The 16,696-nt window shown below is 38.1% G+C and overlaps 1 protein-coding gene across 2 annotated transcripts; it reads right to left on the bottom strand.

Annotated features, from left to right (window-relative positions):
* Positions 1-1,359: 1,359 nt before the first annotated feature.
* smyd2a (SET and MYND domain containing 2a) lies at positions 1,360-10,237 on the bottom strand. 2 transcript variants are annotated; one of them, XM_046855344.1, is made up of 12 exons: positions 9,960-10,237; positions 9,787-9,850; positions 7,142-7,252; positions 6,855-6,915; positions 5,889-6,013; positions 5,696-5,763; positions 5,494-5,596; positions 5,244-5,354; positions 3,599-3,722; positions 3,136-3,310; positions 2,923-3,031; positions 1,360-1,832 (listed from the first exon to the last, which is right to left on the bottom strand). In XM_046855344.1, the coding sequence occupies exons 1-12, from the start codon at positions 10,130-10,132 to the stop codon at positions 1,749-1,751; spliced, it is 1,308 nt and encodes a 435-aa protein (XP_046711300.1). In that variant the 5' UTR covers positions 10,133-10,237; the 3' UTR covers positions 1,360-1,748. The 2 variants fall into 2 exon arrangements, with proteins under 2 accessions (XP_046711300.1, XP_046711301.1); XM_046855345.1 differs by lacking the exon at positions 9,960-10,237 and adding an exon at positions 8,126-8,263.
* Positions 10,238-16,696: the final 6,459 nt, after the last annotated feature.

The following is a 16,696-nucleotide window of genomic DNA, read 5'->3' as shown; positions in this document are numbered from 1 at the left end:
TTACTCCAAATATAAATGGCAAATACATGCTTCCATTTTCTTGGTCATATTCCAAAGTCATTTGGGTACATAACATACACAAATCCTTTTCTGGTCTCATCTTTAGAACAGGTGTGTGTTGTGCACCTGGAGATGAAACGTCCAAATTCATGCCCAAAATCATGCCTACGGACATCGACGCTACTGAAGATAAAATGCTGCTACATTAATTTTTTTCCCCAAAGAGAATATTTGGTGTATATTTGGTAATATTCTGAATATACCTTTCCCGACTTTTCAGACAAATCAGGTGCAAGATCACTAGGTGTTCGTCTTCCGTGATCATCGGTTGCATTAAAAGTGTAGATTTTTATGCATTCTGACATAAAAGTGTGCCCCCTGGTGTTAGAGACTAGCAATAAGATGTCTTTGGAGAAACGTCCTTGTGTCCTGTTATACAGTGAGATTCAAAAATGTGAGACCAGCTTTAAACCTGGAAATAACAACGTTGTAGTATTTGGACAAATGTGAACAAAAAGGGAAGAGTTTAACGTTAATACTTAGTATTTATTCGACAGTTAATAGATCTAATTGCACGTCCTAGTTTAAAACATTCGGCCGTAAAGGACGTTAGTAAAGTCGGGTACTGATGTAGGGTGAGGTGGCCTGGGATGCAGTCAGCATTCAACACTTCTAACCATTATCTTCAAATGGCTGGATATTGGGCGTTCCAATACTTTTGGATACTCTGTATTGTTAGTGTCGCCTTGTGTTTCGGACATTTACGATCGGTTTGTTCTTTACACTTCGATCCGATAAAATTGGTGTAGGTCGGACAGAGGGACACTCTTTCGCAAACTCATGTCCAAACCGACTCCTGGATGCTGCTATTACAAATCGTGGACACTAGGGGTGCAGCTAAAGAAAACAAATATTTGTCTCCTCCTTCTCCGTTTGCTGATCCGAAAAATCATCCGTGACTCAAAAAAATGCAATGCAAGTTTTGTGCTCTGTTGCACCACGAGTGGTTACATATTGTTGTTCTTTGAATGTGCCGTCCCTCCTACGGAGCCTGGAGGAAATACGACCTCCGTTGGTCACTTTGTTGGACGCGTATAAGCAGGCGAGGCTCTCGATCCTACTTATGTTGATTTTTTTTGTCTTACCGAAGAAAAAACTAATTCTGGTCCCAGACATTTCAACCCCACCGTATACCTACTCTATATTACATGACCATTTTTATCTGTCATTGTGTTTAATGAAAACGTTTTTTTTGACTAATCTAGTTCATATAACAGCATTAACAATACTCCACAACAAAGTCTAGGGTAGAGGCTTTGGCAAGAATTGAAGGCAATTTTTCACACCACACTCCTAACATCATCTTAAAACAAGCATGCATGTCTTTAATCATGCTAAATATTCATCCATATATCTTATGACTGGAATCAAATCCGGTGTGTCCGAACAAACAGTCGTGCCCCCCCCCGGTATAGTCGACGCAACTGTACAGCAAAGAGGTTAAAGGAGCGTCTTTAACGAAGACGCTGTTCAGGACAATTTACATGTCATTCTTAATTGATTAGCCCTTGCTCAAACAAACAGTGCATATTTATTCATAGTGCAGACAACGAACACAACCAGCACCTCGATATCAAGGACCGAAATCAGCAATCATCTGTCAAAGAAAAAAAAAAAAAAAAGAGAAAAAGGTTCCCAAGCAGAGGTATTAGTTGCATGCCATACAGTCATTCTCGAATTTGTGTCGTTTACTCGCACTCGTCCATTTCCTTTTTTATCTCAGCAACGTAATGATGCTCTTTTCCAAACGCGATGTTCATGATGTCGATAGCCTGAAATAGAAATCGAGCACGCAAGTTTCAATGTTTGTTTTATTTACTTTAATAACAACACAACTTTGTAGCCGTGGAGTTTACCAATAGAGGTCGACGATTCGTCGAACTAGAGGCAAAAATCCATACTGATAGTTTTTCCGGGTTGCGTTATACAGTACAGGGCTCTAGAGGTTTGAATGTGTGCCTTTTTATTTTCCTCAATATTTGCTAATATAAAGGTGCTAAGGTAATTAATACATTCATATTTCATTTAGCACCTTTTCATAATTCAGTACTGCTTTTATTTTTGTAATAAATTTCAGTACTATTTAAAATGGATTATTATTATTATTTTGTAATCCAGTGCCCATATAAAAAAACTTAATTGGTTATTGGCAAATACAATCTATACAAACCAATAGGAATGCTGCTTTGTGAATATCACAACACTACTGAGACCGAGGCGTGTCCTAAGAGTCATATATAATAGAGATTAACATGGCAGAGGTAGAGCTGCATCTTCCTAGAAACAGAACAGGAAACAACTGTCTGGTTTAGGGCTGAAACTCTTCCTCGAGTAACTCGAATATAAAAAACGATCCTCAAACGAAGTACTGCGTTTCCCCACGGACCATTATTACTGACGCACCACCCGCTAAACTCTGAAGCGCTCTGAACAGGTAAACACCAAAGATGGTGCTGAATGAAAAATGGCGGAATGGGGAGAAGATTCATATGGAAGCCCATTTTCGGCACATAAAAAACAAAGTTTGCCTAATTGCGACTTTATTTATCGCCATTTTGTTGTAATATTTCAATTAAATCCACTAAATGGGTTTCGTTTTCAGATATCCTTGTATGCAATTTCAGCAATAAAGTATTTCTTATCCAGTGGAATATTCAGTGGAATACTCGATTACTAAAGTAATCGATAGCTACAGCCGTAGTCTGGTTTTGATTTTTTTTTCCCGCTATATTATTTTGGAATGACCTCGAATTTAAATAAAGTAACTAAAATATTTGACTTGTACGGTAACATGCGGAGTTGTGAAAAGCTGTGTGGGTTGAGAGACCGAATGTTTCAAAAAATTCGAAAAACACACGATACCTTTTGTAAAGCCTTCACCCCTTGCGTTTTTTTCTCCAGTCCCATGTAAAGTCTTCCCAGCTTCAGGTACATAGAAGCCACGTTGAGGGAGTACTGAGGATAATGCACACTGTGAGTGGAAGAAAACGTGTTGGTGTTAAAAATAAATAAATAAAAAATCGTCATGGTTATTTTAGATCAAAAATCCTCATCTATACAAATAATCCATTAGACCTGTAGGGATGCACAATTTTCTCGCCGTACTTCAGGGCTCCGTCCCAGTCCTGCATGTAGAGACACACGCCCATAGCCTGGTACATCATGTGCAGCATGTACACGTTGGTCTCCACAAACAGGGATCCCATTTTCTCCAGACTTAACTCACAGATCTCGAGCAGCTCGCTGGGAGGCGCTGTGAAGTCAAGGACCTTTAAAAGTCGACTGCGTGTGCTTTAGTGTCTTGATGAGCGTCAGGTGACTTGTGAGCGCCGATTTTGCCAAAATTGATTCAGTTTGTTCCCTATTAAAGCAATTAAATACGGGATTCTATATAGCAGAGTAGCCAGTAGAGCTATATTTGTTCTTTCAAAATATACATGATAGTTAGAACACAAGAGATCAAGTTATAAATGTTATTCACAGTAAAAAAAAAAAAAAAAAAAGATTACTACAAAGAGAAAATGGATGGGAAGGATATTCTTATAGTGCTTGGCTCTTCTAAATTCCTCGATGACGTTCCTGGCATAAACCACCATTTTCTGAACTTCTTCAGGCTCTGGAGGAGCACTCAGTTTCTGGCGAATCTCCATTTTGGCTTTGTCCTGTAAAGTCGCATACAGTAAATTAGTATATTCAGGGTTTCTGTGGGTTTCAAAAAGTCAAACTTTAGACTTTTTAAAACATGTTATAACCATTAAACTTTAGGATTTTAAAAGATTTTTTCAAACTAAGTATCGCTAAACCTGCACTTCCCCATAGCTGACAAATTAAATCCGCTTTATTATCCAAATTATATTTGAACTAGTGCAAGAATGAACTAAAACACCGCAAACATTTCAAAAATGCTGCGGGAGCATTTCAATGGGCATAAGAGGTAGTGTTCCAAAGACATCGCAAAAATTAAGACCTGTTTAAAATTATTTAAGACAGAACAGTGAATTTAAATCTTGTAAAATATTTTGCTTGTAGCTTTTTTTTTAAAAGACTGCGCAGAATCCCTGATCTTACAGTCGTCCACCGTTTATCGCGGTAGTTAACGTGTCAAAACCTACCACGATAAATGGACGCCACCCCAAAGAATAGAGCGAGGTGAATAATTGTGAGAATTCATAGAAATGTCACATTTATAGTGAGTACTGTAATACAAAATTTGATGTGTTAAAAGCAGGAAAAATGGGCAAATTCTGGGACATAATGTCAACATTTACTTTTATACAATTTGGCAGACGCCCTTATCCAGAGCGACTTACAACTTAAGGGCCTTGCTCAAGGGCCCAACGGGGCAGCTTGGTGGTGCTAGGATTTAAACTTGTGGTGGTGGATGGTACAAACTGAGTGGTCCATGAACATTTTAGTGAAATAAGCCCACTCTACAGTCTTTAGACACATGTTTAGGTTGAGTGGTTTTCTGAGCGAGCATAATGTTTTGGTAGGGTGATAGCAGATGCACTGTCACACTCTAGTTGTGTGAATTCTAAAAAAACACTGATTACATTCCCACTAGTCAGCGGGGGTCTGTGAGAAACATTTGGCACCGACTAAGAGACTCTGCTGGGGTGTAAACGGCTGCGCAGCAGTAAAGGAGGAGATTTACACACACTCCAGACCGTGTTGGTGCTGCTAGCTAGAATGGAGGTGGGGGGGAGGGAGATGGCGCAGGTGTACTGGAAAGACATGGCGCATAGTAATCGGAACTGAACCCGGGACTCTGCTTTAAAGGTAGCAATACTGCCCCCACATGAAATACATTATTGGTCACCTTGCAAGCTTCATACTTGTAGGCACCAAACCTGATGTGTTTCTACTTAAACTAAAGTGTAGCTTTTTTTTTTTACTTTATATATTAAAACTTAATACGTATATTTCTTTATACTTTCTCATTTTTATATTTTTACTCTCATCTTTTACTGTGAGCAACTGCAACCAAACAATTTCCCTATGAGATCAATGAAGTATTCTGATTTTAATAGACTGGTCAGAGTTATTCTCGTCATTCTCTTCCATCAACGATGGATGTACACAAAACATCTTACAAATAGCTAAAAAGTAAAAACTAGCTTGCAAACTACCCAGACGGGTTAACCACCGAACAATGTCATGTATAGGGGGCACGAAAACGTCACCTTCGATTTAGTGGTACATTCTGTGCAATCGCAGGTAAAGAAGTATGAGTCCTTCAGCCTCTCCATTCGGTCCTCAGTGGGATAAAGGAGGTCAATGTAACTGTTGAAAATCTGTCAGGAAAGAGTGGGTTACTGTACTGTATTATGACATCCAGCACTAACGGGTTGCTGAAATATAACCGACGCTTCTACAGTACATTTTCCGATGCGTCTCATTGCGTCTAGCCTCGAACTCGAGTCAGATTCTCACCTCTTCTCCAGGGCTGATTTTCTGAACAGCACGGACCTCTGCTCCTGTGCCCTTATAAGTCACGATCACGTTCGGACTACAGCTGTGGTTCATCAAAGCAACACTGGGATACAAAAAAAAAAGTTGGTACAAAGTCGAGAAAAAAAAAGTTAAATATTAATATCAGAAGGCTGCGAGGGACACGGCGTAACGTCTCGCTCACTCTGGAAAGACCGCCGAGCCCAAGTGAGACAACTCCTCGTCCTCGATGGTAAAACCGTTACAGTTCACCTGGAACACAGAACGGCTTTGCGGTCAGTAACAGGCTCGGGTGAGAACGCGGCTTTCTGCTATTGAGTGAGGGTGAGGTGTGTTTGAATGCTTTTTCTAAGAACTCAACATATAAAGTAACGTACCTGCGCAAACAGTTCTGTGAGGACGTCGTTACTTGGAATATCCAGATACTTCGAATAAAAGTGATGGAGTGCAGCGGTATCGGTTTGGTTCATCTCGTTTTTCTCGTTGTCGATCTTGTCCATATCTTGAATTCAGAGGAAAAGGGGTTGTGTTAATAGGTGTATAAAAACAATATTAAGAATTAGTAAATTTAAACTATTAAATTCAAATTTTCTATTTATTCAATTTTAGTTAATCAATTTAATTTGTGCCAATTTAATTGATTTCTCCGTTTAACCCATAAGAGTTTTGCATTAATTTGATTAACTGTTTTCTTTTTATAAACGTTTTTAAATAAAAAATTTGCATAAATTATTTAATTTATTTATATATTCATTTTGAGTAAAACATTTTTTTTAAATGTAAACTATTGATGTTCACAAAGGTTAATAATAATGAACTGTGTTAATAAAAAAAAAAAAAAGAAAAAAAAACAAGCTGCAATTTTCTTTTCTTGATTAATTAAATTAAACCGAACCGTGACTTAATAGCGGAGGTTGGCACCAAACTGTAAATTTTTGTTTTGCGTTACACCTCAGCATCTAAGCCATCTTCCATGTTCTGTCTTTCCCTTTTCGGATGTGCCATTATAGTTAGACCTGCTTGAAAACCTGTACTCCATCACATCACGGCACGGCACTATGAAGACATGCATGGTTACTCTACTCTATCCTGGTACTTGAACCATTGACGTTTCTAGAAAAACAGTGGAGCAACATCTGTTTGACCGCCACTTAAATACGCACTGACTCTACAGACGCCGCTCTCTGCTCGTTATGCTCCCAGACCGTGACAATCATCAGATCCTAATGTGTATAAATGTTGATTCTAATAAACTAATATTTGCCCAGTGCTTTATAATCATTTTGAGAATTCAAGCTGAACTTTAGCCAGAACGAGAGCTTTTATTCGTAACTTGGACTTACGTGATTCAAACTCTTTCAGGGATAACAGTCTTTCGGACTGAGTCGGCTCCGTCTGGACTTTCTAACAAAGAGAAAAAGGGGAAATTTCAAACAACACTGTCGGATGACGATACGGCAATCGTTACACCAACAAATCTGTCTAATATGTGCACACAAACTCGTGTCTACCTGAAACATTCAGAAGTAAATCAGTGTGCTTGGTGTAGACTGGACTGGAAAGATTGATATATTTGTATATATGTCTTTAGATTGAATGTTCAAACCACGAACCCCCCACCTGCACATACCTGTTTTACGATGATCCTAGCGACCAGTCGCACCGTTTCCGAGGGACACCAGTTTTCCCCGTAGGAACACATAGCGGAACACTCCAGCTTGTGCATGGACCAGTCGCCTTTCTAAAGGTGAAGAGCAAAGCAGCAACGGCTACATAAATCAGTCTTCTTCCCTATACAAGCCCAAATCTGACTCATGAAATGGCTGAATTGATGTAGATTACAACATATTTAAAAATAAAAAATAAAAATTCTAAATTTCTAAGGTGACCCACTCCGGTTTTATATAGATGTTGTTACGTTATTTTGAAGTGAATGTACATAAAATTGCTATTCTTTTTAAAAACAATTATGTATATAGAAACCAGACCCTTTTTTCCCTAGTGATTAGGACTAAAAGTCATAGTTTTCATTCATTGTTTTTTCAGATTAATCTGTACCGATTGATTGCTGAAACTATCTGCAATAATCCATACGATAGTTTTTCAGGGTTGAGTTATAGAGTACCAGAGCGGCCTCTAGAGGCGAATCGCTGATCACCAAATTTGACCCTTCTGAAACAAATGAACTTAACTTTTCAATGACCACAGGATGTGTCTTCCGACACAGTTGTTAGCAGTATATTTAAAATACTAACAGATCTAAAGAAATCACGTGTCCTTGTAAGACCGGGTTCCTATGAGTTACCGGGACACTTAAATCCAAACTTGTTTTTTAATGTGTTGACACCAAGTTTGGATTTACCTTAGTACACCATTTAAGATCACCCCTGTTAGGTCAAAGGTTCAGGATGAAATGGCAATCAGGCAAAAGCTGAAGCCGGTTTCCCCCATTTCGTCCATTCATAGATCACGCTACACTTCTCGCTCCATTGAATTCCATTTACCGTACTTGCGTACTGGTGGAGACAAGTACGCAAGTTTCGGATGTCAATGCGTTAGAAAGTTAAAATATGGTGACCTTTGATGAACAATGAATTGCGGTGTCGACATTTACCTAAACAAATTTGATATATTTAGCTGCTGTACTCGCAGCAGGTTATCCAAAGAAATGATGAACAGTAACCGCAGCTTTCTTCACCGTTCCACCTTAACTGATTGCAGTTACAAAACTATACCAGTAGAGGGCTCCAATCTGTTTTAAAAAAAGAAACAGGGAAGCTCCAATTTAAAAGTCAAATAACCAATTTTAGCACGTTTGTTAATATAATAATATAAAAATATCTCAAGTCTTCATTAGAAGGACCTTTTTTTTTTATTGAAATGTCTCTATATAATATATTATATATGCCCAAAGATATTAGGATTGAGAAAATCTAGTGAAACATCTTCACAGAAGAGTGGAGGTTATTCTAACAGCAAATGGAGACTTAATGTGGTATGCGATGTTCAAAAAGCTGTTATGCTGAATCAGTCAAGGCTATTTCAAGTCCTGCTTTTTTTAGCCTAACTTCAAAAAACACCCCTCGTCCCCAAGGCATGTTGCTAAACATATGAGCTGACTGTGGTGTCGCTACACAAACACTGATAGGCAACGAATCAAACAGAAAAACAAGTGATTTATCAGGCGATGGTTTAAAAGCTATTAGCCGTTCTATTTTTATTTTATACACCACTTTTAGTCCCGATTCTTAGTTCATGTCAAGATATATTCATGTCTTCTTTTATTGTGATTCATTTCAGAACAGGTTATAAAGAATGACTTTCGTGTGAAAGTGTAATATTATTATTATTACAGTAATCCCCCGCTTTATCGCGGTTCGAAACTCGCCCCCTCTGGTTTATCACAGAATTGCATTTGCCACATAACTATTTAGTTTGGCTGATTTTCCCGGTCTCTCGCGGAATTGTTTTTATGGAGTTTTATGTTTAAATAATGAAATGTATTTATAATAATATGATTATCGATTAAAAAATAAAGCAAAATGGTAATACAGTACAGTACTGTAAGCATAAAATAGCTTTTTTTGGGTGGCGTCAGTTTATCGAGGTTTTAAAACGTAACCACCGCGACGATCGGAGGGTTATTTTATTATTAAGAAGAAGAAATATCAATAATAATTAAAGTTACAGATTACAATACAACTGAACATATTGAGTACAATTATATACTTGTGCATTTTTGGTGCTTGGCCCCCTAATACTACTACTACTGATGATTATTATTATTATTGTGACTACAACAAAATATACAACTCACCTGATTATTATGCATCATTGTTTATTTAAATAAATAAATGCATAAATAAAGAAAAAGTTGGAAATGAAGATAAACACAGTTGGAAATGCATAAAATAAATTAATGCATTTGGAAATTACAAAAAAATATGGAAGTGCAAAAATACATTTTATAATAAACCATTTTTATTAATTAATTGATCATTTATTTTACGTTAGTCACATTTCATCCCTATTAAAAAACGCATCAAACGGTTTACAGGTGAATAGTACCCCCTAGCGGCGTCTCGCGGTATCTGCAGTTTTTTAAGGTGGAACTGCCAACGCGAATAAAAAGCTGCGAAACAAAACCAGTCTTAAGCATCGCCTTTAAAGTAAAATAAAAACGACACTTGCTGCGTACTGCACATGCTTAATATTTGCGGTCTCTGGATCTGGAAACTGTGTGGAAGCGGATAAAGAGACGTGTTCGAGGCCTACCTGACATTCCACGTTGCAGTAATAGGCCTGCTTACACTTGCCACACTTGGACAGACCTTCCCTTCTGTGGAGAAGAGAAAGTCACTTATTAACGGACCCGCCTTAAAAAAAAAAAAAGCCATGGGAATGTGAGAGAGCAGACGCAGCGCTGTGGCAGAACCCGAGCGGGATACCTGGTGAAACAGAACTCGCAGTGGGCCCCTCTTTCATTCACGGTCAGCACGTAGCAATACGCCGGACACGCGAAGACCAGGTCTCCCACCTCGAAATGCTTGGTTGCTCTAACACCACGGCCTTTTCCTGGGCTGAGGAACCTCTCACAGCCCTCAATCCCCTCACACTTCATCTTCTCCGCTCGGTTCCGGGGATTTCAGCAAAACACCCGCAACCACAGTCCCGATCCAAACCCAAACACACCACGTGGTCACAGAAAAACAGGTTTACGCTCTTGCCTGGGTTGCCAGATATCCCTAAAACATTCTCACAGTTAAACACCCATTCGAAATAATTTACAAGTTCAATACACTAACATAACATAGAAACACTCAAACATAAACGATAAAAAACTAATAACCATAATCCATAAACGTACATCTACGCTTAAATATAAACATTTCAAAACAGCCTATTATTAAAAACACCTGGCAACCCGAAGCACAATTTGACAATATTACTGGCGCAGTCCTAAAGCCCGCATGGTATCATCCTGACTAAAGAAAACAATTACGTCATTGACACGCCCCCTAACTCCATCTAGTGGATGCATTTATTTACTCTAATAATTACTATTTAAATAAACGAATGAATCTAATAATTAATATTCTAATAAACTCTATCAACATCAAGGTCTTGTGAAGGGGGTTATAACGATGATTGCATTAGGATGGGTGATTATAGGGTTAGTGTTTAATTAATTATGGATTTGTTAACTTGTAAGGAATATATAAACATGTTTTTTTTTTGGTGTTGTGCATATTTTTTTATATTGTGCTTTGTTCAAAATAAAAATTAAAATAAATATATTTGGGACATACTAAAACGCTTAACGTGGAAAAATCCCTTATCGCTTGATGCGTTTTTAAAAGACCAAACTCAGTAAACGCATTAATAATAAAGCATACCATGTGCAGGCAAGTACATGAGTCCCGAATACGAACATAACACGTTTAATTACACGTTAAACGTTTTTAACAGAAAAGGAGCATGTATAATACTGTAGTGATAATATATACTGTAAATTATGTATACGGTGCTCCCCCGGAATTTAGTTGGACACTAAGGAAGGAGAAATGAATTAATACCGATTGGCCAGGCAGAGGGACAGTGCTGGGAAGGATGTGCTGCAAGTTCGAGTAATAAAGGATGCAGATGGAAGTGTGTTGACTAGCAAAGAGATTGTGTTAAGAAGTTGGGACGATGGATGAGGTGGAGATGAAGCAGGAAGTGGATAGAATTAGTAAGGAGGAAGTGAGAGCAGCTATTAAGAGGATGAAGAGTAAAAGTCAGTTAAACCAGATGACATACCAGTAGAAGCATGGAGATGTTTAGGAGAGATGGCAGTGGAGTTTTTAACAAGATTGTTTAAGAAGATTTTGGAAGGTGAGATGATATTGTTATTTGTAGTGAGAGTAGGGAGCAGGTTGAGAAGAGCCTGGAGATGTGGAGGTACGCACTGGAGAGAAGGGGAATGAAAGTCAGTAGGAGTAAGACAGAGTACATGTGTGTGAATGAGAGGGGGGTCAACCTGGGGTCAACAGTGCAAAGTAATGGAGAATGTGTTAGAGAAGTGAAGAAAAGAGTGCAGGCAGGGTGGAGTGGGTGGAGAAGAGTGATAGCAGGAGTGATTTGTAATAGTAGAGTATCTGCAGGAGTGAAAGGGAAAGTTTATAGGACTGTGGTGAGACCTGCGATGTTGTATGGTTTAGAAACAGTGGCATTGAGTAAAAGACAGGAGGTGGAGCTGGAGGTAGCAGAGCTGAAGATGTTGAGATTTTCATTGGGAGTCATGAGGACATACAGGATTAGAAATGAGTTTATTAGAGGAACATCTAGGATGTTTTAGAGACAATGTGAGGGAGGCGAGATTGAGATTGTTTGGTCATGTGCAGATGAGGGACATGGGGTATATTGGAAGAAGAATGCTGAGTATGGAGCCACCAGGTGGGAGGAAAAGAGGAAGGCTAAAGAGGAGGTTAATGGATGTGGTGAGGGAAGACATGCAGGTAGTTGGTTTGAAAGAGGCAGATGTAGAGGACAGGGGGGGTATGGAGACGGATGATCTGCAGTTTGTTCTGGTCTGTTTGGTGTGTTAAAAACTCTTTGTTATCACATTAAGCCACGTTAATATTGACTTGTTGAATTGTGTTAATCGGGTTTCTTGCTTTAGTAAAGCCATTCATTCTCACTGCATGAGATGGTGTAATAACTATATAATTAAAAGCAAAGAACAAAAACAGTTGATGCAACAGTTTAGTTGACCTTATAAACTACATCCCATACGGTGACATAATCCAGTATTCAGATGGACCAGGATGTAAGTGTAGATGTTCAAGAATGACTTAACTCTTGAAAAGGTACAATTCAATTTAAATTGTAAAGCATTTAATAAGGTACAAAAGTTAGTCCCACTAACTTTAGTCCCTAATGAACAAGCCAGGAAAAGCTCCCAGAGACTTCACGAAATAGAAACAAGAGAACCCAGAGTCAAGAATCCATGCTCAACTGGGTGACACTAAATGTCCATTCATTATAATTCCACCATTGTTATCAACTGTACACTGATAGACATTAATGCAAAATTGTAGTCCTAAGCCATTGCAGTGCAGTGTAGTGCAGTGTATATTAATTACAGTCCAAATCCATCTTCATAGTTCAACCCTCCATAGTAACCTATTGGACGTCTTTAGGCTGTTTATATGTGGGGCTATCCACTGCTGTGCTAGAAAGAGATGAAGTTATAATCTCAGGTGGATGCAACCTTGCAGTGTCTGAGTATGTGCATGTGGCAGAGTTTATAAAAGAGTGAAATAAAGAAAGAGACAAGATCACTGGAAAAGATATAAAGAATCTGGCATGTCCAAAAAGAAGAAAGATACAAAACCACTGGAAAATATATAACTGAATCCAACAAGTCTGGAAGGAAGAAAGGGGCAGGATCACTGAACCAGATATAAATGAATCTGGCAGATCTGGGAAGAAGAATGGGAATGTATCACTAAAAGAGATATAAATGAAGAAGAAAGGGACAAGATCACTGAAAGAGATAAAAAGAATCTGGCATGTCCAGTAAGAAGAAAGATACAGGATCACTGGAGAAGATATAAATGAATCCAGCAGGTCTGAAAAGAAGAAAAGGATCACTAAATGAGATGAAGTTGTAATTTCAGGTAGATCAACCCTGCAGTGTCTGTCTGAGTATGTGCATGTGGCAGAATTTTTAAAAGCTAACAACTTCAGTATTCAAAGCAACATACATGCATTAATACATCCTTTCGAAAGCTCTTTATCAGCTTGGAGAATGCGCAATACAGTTGCCACTAGATGTCACCAAGTGATCTTAGATGTTCCCTTTAACCCATGAAGGTGCATCATTGGAAATGTAATGTAAATATATACTCACATATTTATACAGACTCCCATTAGCATGACATGATCTTGTGGAACTTCATGATATGAAACATCCAGCAATTTATTGTCTTTGCTGCTCAGTTTACAGGATATTAATTTTTTGCTTTTTAAATATTTGTGCTTCTTATATGGTGAATTAATTATTTAGTGATTTATAATTAGAATTTTAATTAGGATTATACATTTATAGTGATCATGTAGCACATTTAAAAGCACCGTATTTTAATGTAAGTCTATAGTGTAAGGCACCACATATCCATATGAAAAGATCGATAGGTCGAATTTTACTTCCTTCTGTTTCAGGTATCCTTCATCTATTACCCAGGACAGTACTGAGGATACCTTGGATTCTTATTGGACACGGGTTTATATGTACACATGAAAACTTAACATATTAACATGTAGTATGGGGTTTCAATGTCTGGCATTTAATAGCTCCGTAGGTTGAAGCAGCATGAAATCATCATATTTGATCTTTCACGTCATAATATTTCCTACAAATTGCTCTCAGGATGTTTTTTCCATTGAAATTGTTGGTTGCCATTGAAATCTGCAATTCCGAGCATTATCAACATCAATGCTGCTGGTTTTAAACCACTGTTTTTGTAGGGTTTTCGGGCTACTATTTAAATCGTTTATCTCTCTCTCTTTCTTTTGCTCTATGCCACAGCGTGCCATGGTCATCTGCACTTGGCTGCTCATGGCAGGACAATTGGTACCCCTTACACCCTCCCCTGGCCAGGAGAGAGTCATAAAAGTAGCAGAAAGACGCATTAAAGGTAGTAAATAAACACATCCAGCTCAGTGAACTGTGAAAGTTTTTTTTTTTTTTTTTTTTTTTTTTTATAGCTTTGTTAAGACCAGAATGCACAGATGTTAAAACAGGTTCAGATGTAGCGACAGATGGTGTTTGATTATTAAGCAGACTGTTCGCGTAATGCAAAGATGCTGCTTCAGCCCAACTGTAAGGAGTCCGTCTGCTCAGACCCTGGGGTGGGGTGGGGTAGGGTGCGGTGAGGGGTTTGTGGGGAGTGTTTGGGGGACAGTGTGACGAGGGGGACTCAGGTGGCCCAGTGGTTCTACAAGAGGGAAACAAATGATCATGGGTGATGTGCAAGAATTCTTAAAGAGAGAATTCTTTTTTTGTTCTCTTAAGCTTGGGTTTCTCTTCTTGTACGCTTTAGGCCTTAAAGTATCATGTCTGTGCAGGAACGACATCTAAACATCTGTTAGAGAATCTTCAATCTTGGAGTCGTCTTGAGTGTGTTTCTGAGATGCGCTTTTGAGTAATGAGTTCTCAGCCAGAACATCTCCTTGCCTTAAAGTATCAAAAGCAGTTGTAAGTTCAATCATGATCTCATGAAAACATCAAAAATAACAGCGAGAAGACTGAGGTTTACATAAAAAAATTTATTTGAAATATACAAACTGGAGGTCGATCAATGAATCGGTTTTGCCAATGAATTGGGACCGATAGTTTTTCCGGGTTGCGTCTATGCTGGAGGGGCTGAGAAGCTCCGCTGTCATTATATTGTAGGAGGGCGAATCACCGACACCACATTCTGTTTGTTTTGACATGTGAGACTTCACACTGTACCTAATTCGTGCTACTTCATAGTGCATTAACTAGAGTTTAAATTAATATTTATTTATAAATGCATTAGTAAATGTTAAAATTAACAAACGATCAATTAACAATACTTCTAAAGCATTTATTATTTATTATTACTTTAAAGCATTACCATTTCACATAAATCCAAACAGTCATGCTTAAAATGCCCATTTTTAAATGTCTTTATCAAGTCCAGAGCATTGAAATAACATTTATTGAATTTTTTTATTTGTAATAAAGTTTAGTACTATTTTACAGAGTGTTATGTCTTTTTTTAATACAGTATCCATTTTAAAAACTATCGGTTGATTAATCGGTTATCGGCAAGTACGATCCAGCCTAGCTCTCGGTATCGGTAAAATCCACAATCAGTTGTCCTCTAGAAGAAACATGGCATGGACGTTATGCTCATAATATCTTCTTTGAGAGAAAGAAAGAGAGACCTGGTGGTAGCAGCGATTTTTTTCCCCCAACAATGAATAGGGCCAGTTCAAACACAGCTGTTTTATTGTTGTGCTGTTAAGATGTGCTTTTTTAATGGCACGATGATGAAACCAAACAGAAGGGGAGCGATTGACGGTACGGCTCGTCATTGTAGCGCAGGACGCTGGTGACCCTGCCTCCTGTTTGCTGGAGTCACTGGAGTGCTTAGGCAGCTAAAGAGTCTCTTTGTATCAGCGTGCCATTTACGCATTGCTTCCTTCATCCTCTCCAAGCAGGGTTGTTTCCCTCATTAAAATTTTTTGGGTTTTTTTTGAGTTGCAGGATATATGTAATATGTAAGAAAATACATTTGAAATTCGTGACTGTGGTGAGGGAAAAGCTCTATGACACTAAATGTGGAAGAAACCTTGATAGGACTTGTACTCATCTTAGTAATAAGAGGAAAACAATAATAGTTTAAGCAATCGCCTCATACTATTAAATGGCTGGAAAAATTGGAATCATTTTTGTTCATAAATTGTAGCAAGAGATTTTTTTTTTAAAGTTCTTTTTACAGGAATACATCTTATTAAATATAGTTTAAATCATAGTTGAATTGCATTGTCACAAAGCAATTTGACTCAAATAAATCCATTTAGAAAATACATTTTAAATTCATGACTGTAGTGAGGAGTGCATGAAGGACTGCAAAACTGCACGAAGACTATATGAGGAAGAAACCTTGAGAGGAACCAGACTGAAAAGACAACCTGATCACATCTGGGTGAAAAGTAGGATTTATATATTTTTTGCATTTTCAAGTAAAAAATAATTAAAAAAATACATGAATTGTTTATTAGATGGAGATTTTGTCATCGTCTCATACTGCTACCTGAGAAATATACTAAAGTGACTATGATACAATACAATTTTCCATACATCATTAATGCAGGGCATGGAAAAAGCTTAAGCCGCCGGTCATCTGTGTGTGTGTGTGTGTGTGTGTGTGTGTGTGTGTGTGTGTGTGTGTGTGTGTGTGTGTGGTGTGTTATTGGGTATTGCACTGGAATGAGAGTAGCAGACATAGTGCTATTGCTAGTGTTTCAACCCATTAGGCCCTGGATTATCATTTCATTATCCAACTTAATGGACAGCTGCTTTAATTTATCATAAGTACCTACTCCAGGGGAAATTTATAGGAAAGGGTACTTATGTACATCGGATACAAAAAGTTTACACACTTATAGT

This window comes from Silurus meridionalis, chromosome 8 (assembly GCF_014805685.1).
Source record: "Silurus meridionalis isolate SWU-2019-XX chromosome 8, ASM1480568v1, whole genome shotgun sequence".
NCBI classification, from domain to species: Eukaryota; Metazoa; Chordata; class Actinopteri; order Siluriformes; family Siluridae; genus Silurus; species Silurus meridionalis.
The sequence above is the reverse complement of the archived record's forward strand: the minus strand, read 5'-3'. Positions and strand labels throughout refer to the sequence as shown.

Excerpts from the sequence above, each read along its gene's own strand:
- smyd2a (XM_046855344.1), bottom strand. The coding sequence starts at position 10,132 with ATGAAGTGTGAGGGGATTGAGGGCTGTGAGAGGTTCCTCAGCCCAGGA. Across the intron at positions 5,597-5,695 it reads GGCTCGGCGGTCTTTCCAGA|TGTTGCTTTGATGAACCACA; the intron begins GTGAGCGAGACG and ends TTTGTATCCCAG. Across the intron at positions 1,833-2,922 it reads GGGTGAAGGCTTTACAAAAG|GCTATCGACATCATGAACAT; the intron begins GTATCGTGTGTT and ends TTTCTATTTCAG.